The 20,558-nt window shown below is 43.5% G+C and overlaps 1 protein-coding gene across 2 annotated transcripts in view; it reads left to right on the top strand.

Moving 5' to 3' along the window:
• The window catches only part of LOC139411872 (sodium-dependent phosphate transporter 2-like), a 135,298-nt gene that overhangs the window by 85,117 nt on the left and 29,623 nt on the right, over positions 1-20,558 (top strand). For both annotated transcript variants that reach the window (XM_071158620.1, XM_071158621.1), the window contains exon 7: positions 10,974-11,216. In XM_071158620.1, coding sequence (XP_071014721.1) covers positions 10,974-11,216 — 243 coding nt within the window. The remainder of the gene's footprint in view (positions 1-10,973; positions 11,217-20,558) is intronic.

Consider the following 20,558-nt stretch of genomic DNA (forward strand, 5'->3'; position numbering starts at 1 on the left):
GTAAAACTAGTTTACTGGACAGAGTAAGTTATCTAAGCTTCTTGTTGGTTAGGGAAATTAGTTATTTATTTGGGTCTATTTCATGGTTAAGGTTAGGGTTTTGTTTGGTGGTTAAGGTTAGAGTTAGGGTTTTGTTTGGTGGTTAAGGTTAGGGTTTTGTTTGGTGGTGAAGGTTAGGGTTTTGTTTGGTGGTGAAGGTTAGGGTTTTGTTTGGTGGTGAAGGTTAGGGTTTTGTTTGGTGGTGAAGGTTAGGGTTTTGTTTGGTGGTTAAGGTTAGGGTTTTGTTTGGTGGTTAAGGTTAGGGTTTTGTTTGGTGGTGAAGGTTAGGGTTTTGTTTCATGGTGAAGGTTAGGGTTTTGTTTGGTGGTGAAGGTTAGGGTAACACATGTTTAGCAGATATTACTGCGGGTGTAGCGAAATGCTTGTGTTTCTAGCTCCAACACTGCAGTATTATCTAACAATACACAACAATACACATTCATCATGACGGACTCTCTACGCCAATAAGCCTATTTTTTGCAGTGTTATACAGACCTATTCAGACGAGACTAGTAGAGATGAGACGTTGGTGATGTAATTGTTTTCCAAGCATGTGTGTTATTCCAAAGGACTGTTTAATTCAATTTACTCTTCTAATGGGAACCTGGGTAATGGAGATTTTTGTTCTAGGCGTGAAGATGTAACGTCATGTTTAGACGATTTAGGCTTTGCGTAAATCGTGCTTGGCTACCAAATTTCTAATTCATAATCATCCTAATAAAGCTAGAATCTACAATCCAAGTAATAAGTAAATAAAATCAGCGCATTAACTTTCAAACCCTTCATTCCGGGTTGTACGGTGCCTTCATCCCCCTTGGGGTTTTTCCTATTTTGTTGCATTACAACCTGTAATTTAATTGATTTTTATTTGTATTTCATGTAATGGACATACACAAAATATTCAAAATTGGTTAAGTGAAATGAAAACAATAACTTAATTTTTATTTTTTTTTTAATTACACGGAAAAGTATTGTGTGCATATGTATTCACCCCAAATAAGATCTGGTGCATCCAATTACCTCCAGAAGTCACGTGATTAGTTAGATTGCACACAGGTGGACTTTATTTAAGTGTCACATGATCTGCCACTTGATCTCAGTATATATACACCTGTTCTGAAAGGCCCCAGAGTCTGCAACACCATTAAGCAAAGGGCATCACTAAGCAAGCGGCACCATGAAGACCAAGGAGCTCTCCAAACAGGTCAGGGACAAAGTAGTGGAGAAGTACAGATCAGGGTTGGGTTATAAAAAAATATCAGAAACTTTGACATCACACGGAGCACCATTAAATCCATTATAAAAAAATGGGAAGAATATGGAACAAAAACAAACCTGCCAAGAGAGGGCCGCCCACCAAAACTCACAGACCAGGCAAGGAGGACATTAATCAGAGAAACGACAAAGAAACCAAAGATAACCTTGAAGGAGCTGCAAAGCTCCACAGCGGAGATTGGAGTATCTGTCCATAGTACCACTTTAAGCCATATACACTCCACAGACCTGGGCTTTATGGAGGAGTGGCCAGAAAAAAAAGCCATTGCTTAAAGAAAGAAATAAGAAAACATGTTTGGTGTTTGCCAAAAGGCATGTGGGAGACTCCCCAAACATATGGAAGAAGGTACTCTGGTCAGATGAGACTAAAATGTAGCTTTTTGGCCATCAAGGAAAACGCTTTGTCTGGAGCAAACCCAACACCTCTCATCACCCCGAGAACATCATCCCGCATGGTGGTGGCAGCATCATGCTGTGGGGATGTTTTCCATCGGCAGGGACTGGACAACTGGTCAGAACTGAAGGAATGATGGATGGTGCTAAATACAGGGACATTCTTAACGGAAACCTGTTTGTCTTCCAGAGATTTGAGACTGGGACGGAGGTTCACCTTCCAGCAGGACTATGACTCTAAGCATACTGCTAAAGCAACACTCGAGTGATTTAAGGGGAAACTTTTAAATGTCTTGGAATGGCCTAGTCAAAGCCCAGACCTCAATCCAGTTGAGAATCTGTGGTATGACTTAAAGATTGCTATACACCAGCAGGAACCCATCCAACTTGAAGGAGCTGGAGCAGTTTTGCCTTGAAAAATGGGCAAAAATCCCAGTGGTTAGATGTGCCAAGCTTATAGAGACATACCACAAGAGACTTGCAGCTGTAAATGCTGCAAAAGGTGGCTCTACAAAGTATTGATTTGGGGAATGCCACTGTACTGCCATTCCGGTAGAATGTTTTCACTTAACATATGCTTCATCACACAATTTAATTTATGGATTGTGGCAGTAATATTTCAGCTGGAGCGTTTGTTGCCATGACATGTTAATGACTGATCGGTATCTCAATGCATTTCTAGTCTAAAGTACTATAAATTAAATATTTTTTTTCCCCTCATCAATTTACACACACATAATGACAAAGCAAAAACTGTTGTTTTTTTTTTTCTCTAATCTATAAATAATTGAAATCTGAAATATCACATTTACATAAGTATTCAGACCCTGAATACTTTCCAAATGCACTGTATATAAAGTTTGCTTTGTGTTCAGATTAGGTAGGTATGCATTTGGTTGGTATGTTCAGAAGGGTAAAGTAAGCTTCCAGTTTGAAATATGCAATCCTTGGTAAGCTCCATAAACTCTGAGCGTAGTACCATATTCCAGTAGGTATCATTGGACTACGTAGTGGTAGTGAGGTCCCTCTGTTTGACTGTATTCTTCCACTTTGCACTTACTGAACACGACCGTGGCCTGCGAGAACTCTCTGGGTTAGAGGGTATCACCAAGCACGACCGTGGACAGCGAGAACTCTCTAGAATTCAATTGACAGTGACAGTTAGTTGCGTCAACTTTTAGAATGTTTTATTTTGTTCTAAATCTAGACATTCAGTAACATAGCATTGTTTAAATATTTAATGACTGTTGTAGAATGTTGTAGTGTCATGTTAATGAGGCTCTAACATGACTGTTATAGAATGTTGTAGTGTCATGTTAATGAGGCTCTAACATGACTGTTATAGAATGTTGTAGTGTCATGTTAATGAGGTTCTAACATGACTATTATAGAATGATGTAGTGTCATGTTAATGAGGTTCTAACATGACTGTTGTATTGTCATGTTAATGAGGCTCTAACATGGCTGTTGTAGTGTTATGTTAATGGGGCTCTAACATGGCTGTTATAGAATGTTGTAGTGTCATGTTAATGAGGTTCTAACATGACTGTTGTAGTGTCATGTTAATGAGGCTCTAACATGGCTGTTATAGAATGTTGTAGTGTCATGTTAATGAGGTTCTAACATGACTGTTGTAGTGTCATGTTAATAAGGTTCTAACATGGCTGTTATAGAATGTTGTAGTGTCATGTTAATGAGGTTCTAACATGACTGTTGTAGTGTCATGTTAATGAGGCTCTAACATGGCTGTTATAGAATGTTGTAGTGTCATGTTAATGAGGTTCTAACATGACTGTTATAGAATGTTGTAGTGTCATGTTAATGAGGTTCTAACAGGACTGTTATAGAATGTTGTAGTGTCATGTTAATGAGGCTCTAACAGGACTGTTATAGAATGCTGTAGTGTCATGTTAATGAGGTTCTAACATGACTATTATAGAATGTTGTAGTGTCATGTTAATGAGGTTCCTACATGACTGTTATAGAATGTTGTAGTGTTATGTTAATGAGGTTCTAACATGGATGTTGTAGTGTCATGTTAATGAGCTTCTAACATGACTGATATAGAATGTTGTAGTGTCATGTTAATGAGGTTCTAACATGGCTGTTATAGAATGTTGTAGTGTCATGTTAATGAGGTTCTAACATGACTGATATAGAATGTTGTAGTGTCATGTTAATAAGGTTCTAACATGGCTGTTATAGAATGTTGTAGTGTCATGTTAATGAGGTTCTAACATGACTGATATAGAATGTTGTAGTGTCATGTTAATGGGGTTCTAACATGGCTGTTATAGAATGTTGTAGTGTCATGTTAATGAGGTTCTAACATGACTGACATAGAATGTTGTAGTGTCATGTTAATGGCGTTCTAACATGACTGTTATAGAATGTTGTTGTGTCATGTTAATGAGGTTCTAACATGGCTGTTATAGAATGTTGTAGTGTCATGTTAATGAGGTTCTAACATGGGTGTTATAGAATGTTGTAGTGTCATGTTAATGAGGTTCTAACATGGCTGTTATAGAATGTTGTAGTGTCATGTTAATGAGGTTCTAACATGGCTGTTATAGAATGTTGTAGTGTCATGTTAATGAGGTTCTAACATGGCTGTTATAGAATGTTGTAGTTTTATGTTAATGAGGTTCTAACATGGCTGTTGTAGTGTCATGTTAATGAGGTTCTAACATGACTGTTATAGAATGTTGTAGTGTCATGTTAATGAGGTTTTAACATGACTGTTATAGAATGTTGTAGTTTTATGTTAATGAGGTTCTAACATGGCTGTTGTAGTGTCATGTTAATGAGGTTCTAACATGACTGTTATAGAATGTTGTAGTGTCATGTTAATGAGGTTCTAACATGACTGTTATAGAATGTTGTAGTGTCATGTTAATGAGGCTCTAACAGGACTGTTATAGAATGCTGTAGTGTCATGTTAATGAGGTTCTAACATGACTGTTATAGAATGTTGTAGTGTCATGTTAATGAGGTTTTAACATGACTGTTATAGAATGTTGTAGTTTCATGTAAATGCATCATAATGCAGAAACTTCAATGTTTTGACTCTAAACACATGACTCTGGTATGCAGGCGTAATTAAGTCCTAATGTGAGTGTTGCCTGCTGAAGTCAAGGTCAAACACACACACACACACACACACACACACACACACACACACACACACACACACACACACACACACACACACACACACACACACACACACACACACACACACACTGCCGCTGCTGTGAGAGTCAAACTGTTTCTGATTGAGTGGTTGCTAAGCACTTTCTAAACGTTAGGATTAGGTTTCTCTCTCTCCCCAGATCAGCTGACGGCTGCATAACATTCCACTAACAGGAACGTAGTGGAGAGGGTCCCTCTGCTCTTTCCACAAGCATAAACACAACCAGATCAACACAACACAACAGACAGACAGATGCTTTGTCAATCACAACACACTTCCGTCCGCAAACTGTCCGCTTGTCTCTAAAAATGTACTGTGACTGAGTACTATGGTTGTTCCACCTACAGTAGCTCTCTTAAGATGGCTGACTGTGATCTACTGTTGTCTCCGCGAAATGGTTACTTGCATTGTAGCAATATCAATATAAAGGAGAAAAATGAACAAGTGTCAATGTCAGTAGGGAATAAAATAAAATAAAGTATGTACAAGAATATATCAGTGATACTGGTGATTGATGAGGTAGTTATAAGCATTATAATCAGGGGTAATGTAGCTGAGTAGCAGGATAATATATAGTAGCAGTAACTTATAGCGTGTGTGTTAGGAGAGAGTTATGTGAATAGAGGCACTGCTGATAGTGCTGAGGACTGGGAACCTTTCCCCCAGTGATGAACTGGTCCGTCCGAACCACGCATGAACAAGGGAATCTATTTTCGGAGAGCCTGTTCCTTTCCTGCCCTTGACTTTCGGTGCAGGGCATGTGATGTCCGTAGCTTCTTCGTCGCAAAACTCTCTGATCTTCTCAAAAAGATACGTTTGTCTAGCCGTGTCCAGTCCAGGTGGTGCTTGTACAGGCAGACCATCTATGGGAGGAAGGATGTCAGCGTTGCACAGCAGCTGAAACCTGGTCTGAGTCCCAACGCTCCTTGGTGACAACAACACCAGGCTTCAGAGCATCGAAGCTGTAAAACAGGAAATAACAAAACAAAATGTAGAAGACATTAAAACCTTGCACAACATCAATTCACCTTCCGAGTTTAGATAAGAAAAATAACCTCATACCTCATACCTCACCTAAAGTGCTGGTACTGCTTGATCTGTGGCAGTGGCCTGAAGAACGGAGTCAGGTGTTGTTGCCAGCCATAACTTTCCACCAGCACCGTACCATCCTCCAGTCCAACCAGCTGTGGGATGTTGACCTCTGTCACAGTGCTGTCCTTCACAGCAGCAGCCATCTCAGACAAAGTGTTCACTCTGGTCTTTCTGAAGCGTCGCTTGATGAGGCCGAGGGCACTAGTCGGGGGGGGGGGGGGGGAACTTGGTGTGGCCTGTGATCAGGAAGTGAAGGGCCAGAGTGTGGTGAAGTTGTGCATGGTCCATCAGACACAATACCAGAGAACAAACTTGTTCCTGTTTTGGCCACTGTAGTTATCACAGTTCACGTGTCTCCCCAACTCCGTAGTTGATGACTGCGCTGCTAAATGACAATCCTTCATCAATGAAGTAGTTGACTTGTTGTGGTTTTCCTTCACAGCAGACACCAAACAAGCCACACTTGTGAGGAGTTAAAAGGTAGATGGACCTGGCTGCATAGGGTCAGAAGGATAGTAGATGGGACCTGGCTACATAGGGTCAGAAGGAGAGTAGATGGGACCTGGCTACATAGGGTCAGAAGGATAGTAGATGGGACCTGGCTGCATAGGGTCAGAAGGATAGTAGATGGGACCTGGCTGCATAGGGTCAGAAGGATAGTAGATGGGACCTGGCTACATAGGGTCAGAAGGATAGTAGATGGACCTGGCTGCATAGGGTCAGGGCGATAGTAGATGGGACCTGGGTCAGAAGGATAGTGGATGGGACCTGGGTCAGAAGGATAGTAGATGGACCTGGGTCAGGAGGATAGTAGATGGGACCTGGGTCAGAAGGATACTAGACGGGACCTGGGTCAGAAGGATAGTAGATGGGACCTGGGTCAGAAGGATAGTAGATGGGACCTGGCTACATAGGGTCAGAAGGATAGTAGATGGGACCTGGGTCAGAAGGATAGTAGATGGGACCTGGGTCAGAAGGATAGTAGATGGGACCTGGGTCAGAAGGATAGTAGATGGGACCTGGGTCAGAAGAATAGTAGATGGGACCTGGGTCAGAAGGATAGTAGACGGGACCTGGGTGCATAGGGTCAGAAGGATAGTAGATGGGACCTGGCTACATAGGGTCAGAAGGATGGTAGATGGGACCTGGGTCAGAAGGATAGTAGATGGACCTGGCTGCATAGGGTCAGGAGGATAGTAGATGGGACCTGGGTCAGAAGGATAGTAGATGGGACCTGGGTCAGAAGGATAGTAGATGGACCTGGGTCAGAAGGATAGTAGATGGGACCTGGGTCAGAAGGATAGTAGACGGGACCTTGGTCAGAAGGATAGTAGATGGGACCTGGCTACATAGGGTCAGAAGGATAGTAGATGGGACCTGGGTCAGAAGGATAGTAGATGGGACCTGGGTCAGAAGGATAGTAGATGGGACCTGGGTCAGAAGGATAGTAGATGGGACCTGGGTCAGGAGAATAGTAGATGGGACCTGGCTACATAGGGCCAGAAGGATAGTAGATGGGACCTGGGTCAGAAGGATAGTAGATGGGACCTGGCTACATAGGGTCAGAAGGATAGTAGATGGGACCTGGGTCAGAAGGATAGTAGATGGGACCTGGGTCAGAAGGATAGTAGATGGGACCTGGGTCAGAAGGATAGTAGATGGGACCTGGGTCAGAAGAATAGTAGATGGGACCTGGGTCAGAAGGATAGTAGACGGGACCTGGGTCAGAAGGATAGTAGATGGGACCTGGCTACATAGGGTCAGAAGGATAGTAGATGGGACCTGGGTCAGAAGGATAGTAGATGGGACCTGGGTCAGAAGAATAGTAGATGGGACCTGGGTCAGAAGGATAGTAGACGGGACCTGGGTCAGAAGGATAGTAGATGGGACCTGGCTACATAGGGTCAGAAGGATAGTAGATGGGACCTTGGTCAGAAAGATAGTAGATGGGACCTGGGTCAGAAGGATAGTAGATGGGACCTGGGTCAGAAGGATAGTAGATGGGACCTGGGTCAGGAGAATAGTAGATGGGACCTGGGTCAGAAGGATAGTAGATGGGACCTGGCTACATAGGGTCAGAAGGATAGTAGATGGGACCTGGGACAGAGGGATAGAAGATGGGACCTAGGTTAGAAGGATAGTAGATGGGACCTGGGTCAGAAGGATAGTAGATGGGACCTGGGTCAGAAGGATAGTAGATGGACCTGGCTACATAGGGTCAGAAGTATAGTAGATGGACCTGGCTACATAGGGTCAGAAGGATAGTAGACGGGACCTGGCTACATAGGGTCAGAAGGATAGTAGATGGGACCTGGCTACATGGGGTCAGAAGGATAGTAGATGGGACCTGGCTACATAGGGTCAGAAGGATAGTAGACGGGACCTGGGTCAGAAGGATAGTAGATGGGACCTGGGTCAGAAGGATAGTAGATGGGACCTGGCTACATAGGGTCAGAAGGATAGTAGATGGGACCTGGGTCAGGAGGATAGTAGATGGGACCTGGCTACATAGGGTCAGAAGGATAGTAGATGGACCTGGCTACATAGGGTCAGAAGGATAGTAGATGGGACCTGGCTACATAGGGTCAGGAGGATAGTAAATGGGACCTGGGTCAGAAGGATAGTAGATGGGACCTGGCTACATAGGGTCAGAAGGACAGTAGATGGGACCTCGGTCAGAAGGATAGTAGATGGGACCTGGGTCAGAAGGATAGTAGATGGGACCTGGGTCAGAAGGATAGTAGATGGGACCTGGGTCAGAAGGATAGTAGATGGGACCTGGCTACATAGGGTCAGAAGGATAGTAGATGGGACCTGGGTCAGAAGGATAGTAGATGGGACCTGGCTGCATAGGGTCAGAAGGATAGTAGATGGGACATGGGTTAGAAGGATAGTAGATGGGACCTGGGTCAGAAGGATAGTAGACGGGACCTGGGTCAGAAGGATAGTAGATGGGACCTGGCTACATAGGGTCAGAAGGATAGTAGATGGGACCTGGGTCAGAAGGATAGTAGATGGGACCTGGGTCAGAAGAATAGTAGATGGGACCTGGGTCAGAAGGATAGTAGACGGGACCTGGGTCAGAAGGATAGTAGATGGGACCTGGCTACATAGGGTCAGAAGGATAGTAGATGGGACCTTGGTCAGAAAGATAGTAGATGGGACCTGGGTCAGAAGGATAGTAGATGGGACCTGGGTCAGAAGGATAGTAGATGGGACCTGGGTCAGGAGAATAGTAGATGGGACCTGGGTCAGAAGGATAGTAGATGGGACCTGGCTACATGGGGTCAGAAGGATAGTAGATGAGACCTGGCTACATAGGGTCAGAAGGATAGTAGATGGGACCTGGGTCAGAGGGATAGAAGATGGGACCTAGGTTAGAAGGATAGTAGATGGGACCTGGGTCAGAAGGATAGTAGATGGGACCTGGGTCAGAAGGATAGTAGATGGACCTGGCTACATAGGGTCAGAAGTATAGTAGATGGACCTGGCTACATAGGGTCAGAAGGATAGTAGACTGGACCTGGCTACATAGGGTCAGAAGGATAGTAGATGGGACCTGGCTACATGGGGTCAGAAGGATAGTAGATGGGACCTGGCTACATAGGGTCAGAAGGATAGTAGACGGGACCTGGGTCAGAAGGATAGTAGATGGGACCTGGGTCAGAAGGATAGTAGATGGGACCTGGCTACATAGGGTCAGAAGGATAGTAGATGGGACCTGGGTCAGGAGGATAGTAGATGGGACCTGGCTACATAGGGTCAGAAGGATAGTAGATGGGACCTGGCTACATAGGGTCAGGAGGATAGTAAATGGGACCTGGGTCAGAAGGATAGTAGATGGGACCTGGCTACATAGGGTCAGAAGGATAGTAGATGGGACCTCGGTCAGAAGGATAGTAGATGGGACCTGGGTCAGAAGGATAGTAGATGGGACCTGGCTACATAGGGTCAGAAGGATAGTAGATGGGACCTGGGTCAGAAGGATAGTAGATGGGACCTGGCTACATAGGGTCAGAAGGATAGTAGATGGGACCTGGGTCAGAAGGATAGTAGATGGGACCTGGCTACATAGGGTCAGAAGGATAGTAGATGGGACCTGGGTCAGAAGGATAGTAGATGGGACCTGGGTCAGAAGGATAGTAGATGGGACCCGGGTCAGAAGGATAGAAGATGGGACCTGGCTACATAGGGTCAGAAGGATAGTAGATGGGCCAGGGTCAGAAGGATTGTAGATGGGACCTGGCTACATAGGGTCAGGAGGATAGTAGATGGGACCTGGGTCAGAAGGATAGTAGATGGGACCTGGGTCAGAAGGATAGTAGATGGGACCTGGGTCAGAAGGATAGTAGACGGGACCTGGGTCAGAAGGATAGTAGATGGGACCTGGGTCAGAAGGATAGTCATCTGGTCATCAGATTTATAGTATTATGTATTATAATAACAGTATTATGTATTCATATTAATAGGAGGATTATTGTAAATAGTATTATTATTGTAAATAGTATTATTTATTACTGTTAATAGTATTTATTATTATTGTTAATAGTATTATTTATTGTATTATTATTATTATTATTGCTATTGTGTACGTATCATCCTGACACAGTCTCCTCACTGGTCAGGCAGAAGAAAGGAGCCTTGTCGTAGTTCTTTAATGAGTTGTCGTAGTTCTTTAATGAGTTGTCGTAGTTCTTTAATGAGTTGTCGTAGTTCTTTAATGAGTTGTCGTAGTTCTTTAATGAGTTGTCGTAGTTCTTTAATGAGTTGTCGTAGTTCTTTAATGAGTTGTCGTAGTTCTTTAATGAGTTGTCGTAGTTCTTTAATGAGTTGTCGTAGTTCTTTAATGAGTTGTCGTAGTTCTTTAATGAGTTGTCGTAGTTCTTTAATGAGTTGCGACAGTGTGTGTGTACAGTGTGTATGTGTGTGTAAATGTGTTGTCACCGTCCCCCCCCCCCCCCGTCCCCCCCCCCCCGGTCAGGTCGAATAAAGAAGGAGCGAGCTGCCCTGTCCAGGATCTCAGACGAGTCCTTAGAACAGATCCCTGAGGAGGAAGAGGAGGAGCTTCCCGTGTTCAAGGAGCTACCGGGCGCCAAGGGGACAGACGACGCCGTGCTGCCGTTAACGGGTGGTACCGGAGGAGAGTCACGGAGAGGAGAGTCCACCGGAGAGCTCAACAGCCTGGCCAACGGAGGCACTGCCCTGCCCAAAGGACGTGTCTATGGTCAGTCCCATGATAAATGGTAATCTACAGGTAACTGCCAGAATAAAGGAAACACCAACATAAAGGGTCTTAATAGGGCCACCACGAGCTGCCAGAACAGCTTTAAATGTGCTTAGGCATAGCTTCTACAAGTGTCTGGAACTCTTTTGGAGGGATGTGACACCATTCTTCCATGAGCCATTCCGTAATTTGGTGTTTTGTTGATAGTGGTGGAAAACACTGTCTCAGGCGCAGCTCCAGAATCTCCGATAAGTGTTCAGTTGGGTTGAGATCTGGTGACTGACAGACACACACACCCTTTAAACCCCCTATGCTCATTTGAGACCCCTCTTTTCAAAGTCACTGAGATCTCTTCTTCTAGCCATGATAGCCAAAATAATCGGCAACTGGGCATTTTTATACATGACCCTAAGCATGATGGGATGTTTTAATTGGTTAATTAACTCCGGAACCACACCTGTGTGAAAGCACCTGCTTTCAAAATACTTTGCATCCCTCATTTACTGAAGTGTTTCCTTTATTCTGGCAGTTACCTGTACATATGTTACTTCTATGTGTTATATGCCCATATACGGTTATATATGTATCAACACATACTGTAATTACATACAAGTACATACAGTGGGGTTTGAAATGATTGACACCCTTGATAAAGACGAGTAAAAATGGACTATATAAAGTAAATAATTCAAATATTGACATACTTTTGGTAAGGTAGTGTATGTGGACACCTGCTCTTCGAACATCTCGTTCCAAAATCATGGGTATTAATATGGAGTTGGTCCCCCCCTTGCTGCTATAACAGCCTCCACTCTTCTGGGAAGGCTTTCCTCTAGATGTTGGAACATTGCTGCTATAACAGCCTCCACTCTTCTGGGAAGGCTTTCCACTAGATGTGGGAACATTGCTGCTATAACAGCCTCCACTCTTCTGGGAAGGCTTTCCTCTAGATGTTGGAACATTGCTGCTATAACAGCCTCCACTCTTCTGGGAAGGCTTTCCTCTAGATGTTGGAACATTGCTGCTATAACAGCCTCCACTCTTCTGGGAAGGCTTTCCACTAGATGTTGGAACATTGCTGCTATAACAGCCTCCACTCTTCTGGGAAGGCTTTCCTCTAGATGTTGAAACATTGCTGCGGGGACTTGCTTCCACTCAGGCACAAGAGCATTAGTGAGGTCGGGCACTGATGTTGGGCGATTAGTCCTGGCTCGCAGTCGGTGTTCCAATTCATCCGAAAGGTGTTCAATGGGGTTGAGGTCAGGGCTCTGTGCAGGCCAGTCAAAATCATGGCTGTGCAGGCCAGTATGCGTTTGTACTTGCCTGTCAAATCTTTACAGCTCTGAAGTTCGCAAGCAATGTTATTCAATTCAAAGTGGTGGCTAGATATTTCAACTCTGTATATGGCAAACATGAATTTCTCATTGAAGATGTTTAAGGCTGCTTTGAGCCACAGCTCGTTCTAGTTATGTTAACAGTCTAATCACATCACATTATTGCGTTGGCGAGACGGTACGGTATCGAGAATCCTCATCACCAAGCGAAGAATCTCGTAGTGGTTGTCGTTTAATGTGAAGGATTATGAAAGTCGTGTAGTGTCCCCCCCTCTGGGAAAGGAGATTAGCTAGCTACTCTACCTTCACAACCAAGAGGATACAAAGAGGAACAGTTTAGGTAAGTGTTCTTTTTGTCTTGTAATTTCACATTCAGAAGGTGCATTCAAACAATTGCCCTAGCATGATTCTATAATTTCTAGCACAGCCATCTAGCTAGCTAGCTAGCAAGCTATATAAATGATGAACTGAAATTATCTGCTCTTGAGGGGATCGCTATGGTAGCTAGCTATGGCTATTCTCAAGAACTCAAAAGTGCATTCAAGTGGCTTGGAAATACAATAGTATTGCAAAAGGAGTAGAAAGAAAACCTTTTGTCATCATTTTGATGTAGCCAGCTTGACATTAGATGCAGTACCACGTTAGCTAGCTAGCTAAGATTGAGGGTAGACCACACAAATGTTTAGCTAGGTAACGTCAACATTAGCATTGCTATCTATTGTTGAGTAACTTTGCTAGCTAATGACAGCATTGCAATCCATTTGACGACCTGATGACGGCAAAGTTTGCCTATTTTAGCAATGTCATTATATATTTTCATTCCACTATAGTGTTGTTTAGACAAAAACAGTCATAGCCTCCATCTATCACATCTTTTGGGCGCTATTGTGTCGCCGCTGGCAGAGGGTGGCTTGAGAACGTTCCTAATGATAGCATGACGCGACCCAGTGACGGAGGTGCAATTTATAAATAGCAACATTTGTTTCGCATTTTGTCTATTTTGCCCAGCTCTGTCTGTCTGTCTGTCTGTCTGTCTGTCTGTCTGTCTGTCTGCGTCTGTATGTCTGTCGGTCTGCCAGCTTTGTCTGCCTGCCTGCCTGTGTCTGTCTGTCTGTCTGCCAGCTTGTCTGTCTGCCAGCTTGTCTGTCTGCCAGCTTGTCTGTTTGTCTTCCTGCCTGTCTCTCTGCATCTGTCTGTCTGTCTGTCTGTCTGTCTGTCTGTCTGTCTGCCAGCTTGTCTGTCTGCCAGCTTGTCTGTATGCCAGCTTGTCTGTCTGCCAGCTTGTCTGCGTCTGTATGTCTGTCTGTCTGCCAGCTTGTCTGTCTGCCAGCTTGTCTGTCTGCCTGTCTCCCTGTTTGTCTGTCTTGGCCTTCCAGATGTGGCTGGAGGAGTTGTGGTGGCCACTGGAGGTCAACTTTAATACTGGATCACATGTAGGAGGAGCTTATCATCATGACGTTAATCTATAATAGCTAATAACAACTATCCTATATTAGGTACTACTACAGTGCTAGCTAGCTAGCTAGTACATGTACATATGGATTTACAATGCTAATCATATTTCATTAATATACAGAGTCCACTTTGACCCAAGGGAACAATCCAGACTAAGAATTCGCAAAAGGTAAGATCATAATGAATACTAGGATTATATGGACATTATGTGGACCTGATCCTAGATCAGCATTCCTACCCTGATGGTGAATTGTCTCTCTCCCTCATCCTGTCTATACCTCATCCTGTCTATACCTTCAGATTGACCCTCTGGTCCATGATTAGTAGATGTGGTTGAGTGGACATACAGATCTGGGCTTAGCCTAGCGACAGCATCTCTTCTCAACTATTGGCCAGGATTATTTTGTTTATTTATTTGACATCCAATCACCATGAGCGATGCTTTATTCTACATTCAACAGGAGAGGTGAGCACCTATCAGATCCCACCCCACTGAGACCCGGAAAGAAGTCCGCCAGCAGAATTCGCCAGCCAAGTTCATCGCCATGCAACGCTCTACTGACCGAGGTAGACAATGCTTTGAGTAGCAACTGACTGACAAGTAGTCAGAGACACACACACATTTGACTTGACCTTATATTGACATCAGATCCTCCAGCTGTCCTTCACCCCTGGGTCTGCTGACCCCTGACTTGACCTTATATTGACATCAGATCCTCCTGCTGTCCTTCACCCCTGGGTCTGCTGACCCCTGACTTGACCTTATATTGACATCACACGACAAACAGATACGCTCCCTTTCCTTCCCATTCATCTCCCCCTGTCTACACCCTAGGTGTCACGTGGTCTCCTATCTCCTTCATAGTGGCCTCGGCTGGACCGCACCGCATCACCTCTTGGTTCGAGCCAGACGAATCAAGAGCTTCAGCCCGGGCCCGGCTTTGGCTTCCAGGTGGGTTACAGTTTATAATCTCCTCTTGCTTCCATCCACATTATATCTACTACGGGCTTCACATTCTTCTGAAGGAGCTGATATTACATTCTAAATTAAATGTTCGTCATGGTCAGATGACTTAAAACAGTGAATGATTCCAATCCCACAGGGAACAGTACCAGAGACTGTAAGGGGGATGTTGCCTGGTTAGAAGTTTAAACCAGTTATTTTTTTTAAATATATATATATATATATATATATATATTTTTTTTTAAATAGTTTATTAGTTTAGGGTTCATCTAATCCCATCCTAACAGTGTGCCTTTTCAATTAATCTATTTAGTTTTCCCGACCCTCAGGAGACTATGAGAAGGGAGTGGGCCACCTGACCAACACCACTGCTGTGATTGGTTCACCTCCAGCAGATCCTTTTAGGTGCTCCGGGTGACCTGTCTTTTAGATCTGAAACGGTCCACTGTCAGCCAGGTGACGAAGTCCAGAGAGGTTCAGCTGTCTTAAGACACTGCATCTCAGTGCTAGAGGTGTCACTACAGGCCCTGGTTCAATTACCGGGCTGTATGACAACCGGCTGTGATCCGGAGTCCAATAGGGCGGCGCACAATTGGCCCAGCGTCGTCCGGGTAAAGAGAGAGTTTGGCCTGGGGGGGGGGGGGGGGGTAGGCCTTCATTGTAAAATAATAATCTGTTTTTGACTGACTTGCCTAAATGAAATAAAGGTTAAATAAAAAAAATCTCCCAGGAAAGGCTGTCCAACATATTTGAAATGTTAAGGTGAAAATATGAATATTATATATTATATTATTATATATATAATATTAAAATGGCAGCTATGGACAAGACTTTTTAAGGCAAGCCATGTTTCCCTGTCCATCCAGAATCTGTAATACAGTCTGGGGGGGGGCTATTATATACAGTCTAAGTTAGGATCTTCATCCTCACCTTGGGGGGGGGGCTATTATACAGTTTAGCTCAGTTCTGACACGCCCCCAACATACAGCATATGCCACTGTTTTATCATGACGATGTATATCCTAAATGATGTGCTTCTATGTCCCTTCTAGAAACCACAAACCTTCCTTCCTACCATAACTGTCCTGCAGGACTCGACTCCCAGTTACTGAGATTCCACTCCAACCAACAGTGTTTCGTTGTCTGAACATGTTAACCACCGTCCGTCCTACCATGATATGAGCATCTTACTTAAACTACTGTTTCTCTCTCTTTCTCAGTTCACTCCCTCTACCTCTGTATAACCTGCAGTCCACCCTGGGTTTTGGGGGGGTCGTGCACCTTTGTTAGGGCAGTGCAGGGAACAGGAGGCTGTCCGTGGCGCTTGGCTCCAAGAAACGAGCGTCGGTTCCAAACTGCAAACGTCAGAGCTGTGGAGCTCTGGTTGGAGAGAGCTCGTAGTCGCGTCCGTCCTAAGTTTGCATTGCATTCAGGGTTGTCGGCTATCGTTGCTATCGTTGCTATCGTTGTTGTCGTTGCTGTCGTTGCTATCGTTGCTGTTGTTGTCGTTACTGTCGTTGCTATCGTTGCTATCGTTGTTGTCGTTGCTATCGTTGCTGTCGTTGTTGTCGTTGCTATCGTTGCTGTTGTTGCTATCGTTGCTGTCGTTGTTGTCGTTGCTATCGTTGTTGTCGTTGCTATCATTGTTATCGTTGCTATCGTTGTTGTCGTTGCTATCGTTGCTATCGTTGTTTTTGTAGTTCTTGCGCCAGTTCTTGCCCCCCCCCCCCCCCCCGGTAAGGTATATGAGATGTAACATAACTTATTGCTTTGTACTCCCAGCTATTTAAAGTGTTGATTGAGTAGGGCACAAGCCACCATCCGGGTAGTGTCAGACACACAGACCAAGGTCACAGCAGTGACTAGGTCTGGGATGAATAACAAGACTCTATTGGACACTTTGAAAAAGGGAGGAAAGAACATTCCTCTTCAGACTGACAACTCTCCCAACCAATCACACGTTTGGGTGGGTGGTGCTTAAAATGAAGGCAGCAATTGAAGGGGAAATCGATTATTGGAGTTGGTACCGGATGAAAAAGGAACCGCCTTCCTGCCCAATTCAAAGCACACGGTAAAGTCAGCTCAAAACAAAAAAAGTGATGTAGCCTAGACTAGACTAATCACGTGTAGTAATGAATAGGATTCACATGCAAAAAAAAGTGATTGCTTTTGATTTTTTTTTAAACGCTTTCTACCTCCCCCAATGAAAAGTAGTTTGAAAATGTTAACATGCGACATCTCGTGTCTGGATGACACACCGTGCTCCTGGTTGACAACATGGCCGAGCGGCGCAGATTACTGTTCTATTTGAGAAGGGTGTTCCTCCCTCACCAATTTGGCCCGTTCACGTCACAGGCTATAGACCTGGTGCACCGCGGTTCAGGTTAATAGAATTCACTGATTTGTGTTTGTTGCTAGGGCAACAAGCGGATGTCCCAACTCCTCCCTATGTGTAACCCGGAACTCCGGTAGGTTATGGGAAGCAACCCGTCAGTCTAGAGACGACTACCATCTGGGTATTATTAATTCATGACTGTTAGTACTGGCTAACAAACTGAAAAATTGCCTGTGGTTTTAATCTTGTAACTTAAAAGAAAAATGTGTAATAAAATGATATATATATTTTTGATAATGTGTTGTCTGGTCTATTTTAATGCTCAGAACTCATGATCCAACTCAAGAAAAAACTCACGAACATGCCTTCCTATGGTTGAAGTGTTCACCCCTCAGTAAACAGGAACTGCCATTTTAGGTAACCCTATAAGGCCTGCAGGTGTTACATAGTCATATGGACAATAATGTATGCTGTAAATATAATTACAATGCAGAAATGAACGTGCTCTTCATTGAAGTTCTGTCAATCTTATGTTGGATACCATATTTATGAAAACCTAGTTGCACACTTCTTAAATTGTAACACCAGTGCATTTTTAGGGTAAGAATGTTTGGGTAAGAATGTTAGGGTAAGAATGGGTAAGAATGTGTAAGAATGTTTGGGTAAGAATGTTAGGGTAAGAATGTTAGGGTAAGAATGGGTAAGAATGTTTGGGTAAGAATGTTAGGGTAAGAATGTTAGGGTAAGAATGTTAGGGTAAGAATGTTTGGGTAAGAATGGGTAAGAATGTTAGGGTAAGAATGTTAGGGTAAGAATGAGTAAGAATGTTAGGGTAAGAATGGGTAAGAATGGGTAAGAATGTTTGGGTAAGAATGTTAGGGTAAGAATGTTAGGGTAAGAATGGGTAAGAATGTTTGGGTAAGAATGTTAGGGTAAGAATGTTTGGGTAAGAATGGGTAAGAATGTTTGGGTAAGAATGGGTAAGAATGTTAGGGTAAGAATGTTAGGGTAAGAATGAGTAAGAATGTTAGGGTAAGAATGTTAGGGTAAGAATGTTAGGGTAAGAATGTTAGGGTAAGAATGAGTAAGAATGTTAGGGTAAGAATGGGTAAGAATGTTTGGGTAAGAATGGGTAAGAATGTTTGGGTAAGAATGGGTAAGAACGTTAGGGTAAGAATGTTAGGGTAAGAATGAGTAAGAATGTTAGGGTAAGAATGTTAGGGTAAGAATGTTAGGGTAAGAATGTTAGGGTAAGAATGGGTAAGAATGTTAGGGTAAGAATGAGTAAGAATGTTTGGGTAAGAATGTTAGGGTAAGAATGTTAGGGTAAGAATGGGTAAGAATGTTTGGGTAAGAATGGGTAAGAATGTTTGGGTAAGAATGGGTAAGAACGTTAGGGTAAGAATGTTAGGGTAAGAATGAGTAAGAATGTTAGGGTAAGAATGTTAGGGTAAGAATGTTAGGGTAAGAATGTTAGGGTAAGAATGGGTAAGAATGTTAGGGTAAGAATGAGTAAGAATGTTTGGGTAAGAATGTTAGGGTAAGAATGTTAGGGTAAGAATGAGTAAGAATGTTAGGGTAAGAATGGGTAAGAATGTTTGGGTAAGAATGTTAGGATAAGAATGGGTAAGAATTTTTAGGGTAAGAATGGGTAAGAATGTTAGGGTAAGAATGTTAGGGTAAGAATGTTTGGATAAGAATGTTTGGGTAAGAATGTTTGGGTAAGAATGTTTGGGTAAGAATGTTAGGGTAAAAATGGTAGGGTAAGAATGGGTAAGAATTTTTAGGGTAAGAATGGGTAAGAATGTTAGGGTAAGAATGGGTAAGAATTTTTAGGGTACGAATGGGTAAGAATGTTAGGGTAAGAATGTTAGGGTAAGAATGATTGGGAAAGAATGTTAGGGTAAGAATGTTTGGGTAAGAATGTTAGGGTAAGAATGGGTAAGAATGTTTGGGTAAGAATGTTAGGGTAAGAATTTTTAGGGTAAGAATGACTGTAACCTTTAGGACAATTCATGCTTTCAAATTGGGCGATATTTATATGACCCCCTTACAAACAGGCCCATTTTTAACACACTCTTGCCTGTGTACACATTTTATAGCTCCCGTGTGCATTCCGGAATGAGTGGTAGTAGTAGTGTGCAGATGTCATTGGTCTATTTTAATAAATCCATTGAGCATTTAAAGTGCATTCAGAAAGTATTCCGACCCCTTGACTTTTTCCCACATTTTGTTACGTTACAGCCTTAAAAAAATGTTTTTTTTCTCTCATCAATCTACACACAATACCCCATAACGACAAAGCTAAAACAGGTTTTTATACATTTTTGCAAATGAATTAAAAAGAAAGGAAAACCTTATTTACACAGGTATTCAGACCCTTTTCTATGAGACTCGAAATTGAGCTCAGGTGCATCCTGTTTCCATTGATCATCCTTGAGATGTTTCTACATCTTGATTGGAGTCCACCCGTGGTAAATTTTATTGATTGGATATGATTTGGAAAGGCACACACCTGTCTATATAAGGTCCCAGAGTTGACAGTGCATGTCAGAGCAAAAACCAAGTAATGAGGTCGAAGATATTGTCCGTAGAGCTCCGAGACAGGATTGTGTCGAGGCACAGACCTGGGGAAGGGTACCAAAAAATGTCTGCGGCATTGAAGGTCCCCAAGAACACAGTGACCTCCATCATTCTTAAATGGAAGAAGTTTGGAACCATCAAGACTTCCTAGAGCTGGCTGCCCGGCCAAACTGAGCAATCGGAGGAGAAGGTCCTTGGTCAGGGAGGTGATCAAGAACCTGATGGACAATCTGACAGAGCTCCAGAGTTCCTCTGTGGAGATGGGAGAACCTTCCAGAAGGACAACCATCTCTGCAGCACTCCATCAATCAGGCCTTTATGGTGGAATGGCCAGTAGGAAGACACTTTTTAGGAAAAGGCACATGACAGCCCACTTGGAGTTTGCCAAAAGGCACCTAAAGACTCTCAGACCATGAGAAACAAGATTCTCTGGTCTGATGAAACAAAGATTAAACTCTTTGGCCTGAATGCCAAGCGTCATGTCTGGAGTTAACCTGGCACCATACCTATGGTGATCCATGGTGGTGGCAGCATCATGCTGCGGGGATGTTTTTCAGCGGCAGGGACTGGGAGACTAGTCAGGATCAAGGGAAAGATGAACGGAGCAAAGTACAGAGAGATCCTTGATGAAAACATTCTCCAGAGTGCTCAGGACCTCAGACTGGGGCGAA

Source organism: Oncorhynchus clarkii, chromosome 6 (assembly GCF_045791955.1).
Source record: "Oncorhynchus clarkii lewisi isolate Uvic-CL-2024 chromosome 6, UVic_Ocla_1.0, whole genome shotgun sequence".
In the NCBI taxonomy this organism is placed as follows: domain Eukaryota; kingdom Metazoa; phylum Chordata; class Actinopteri; order Salmoniformes; family Salmonidae; genus Oncorhynchus; species Oncorhynchus clarkii.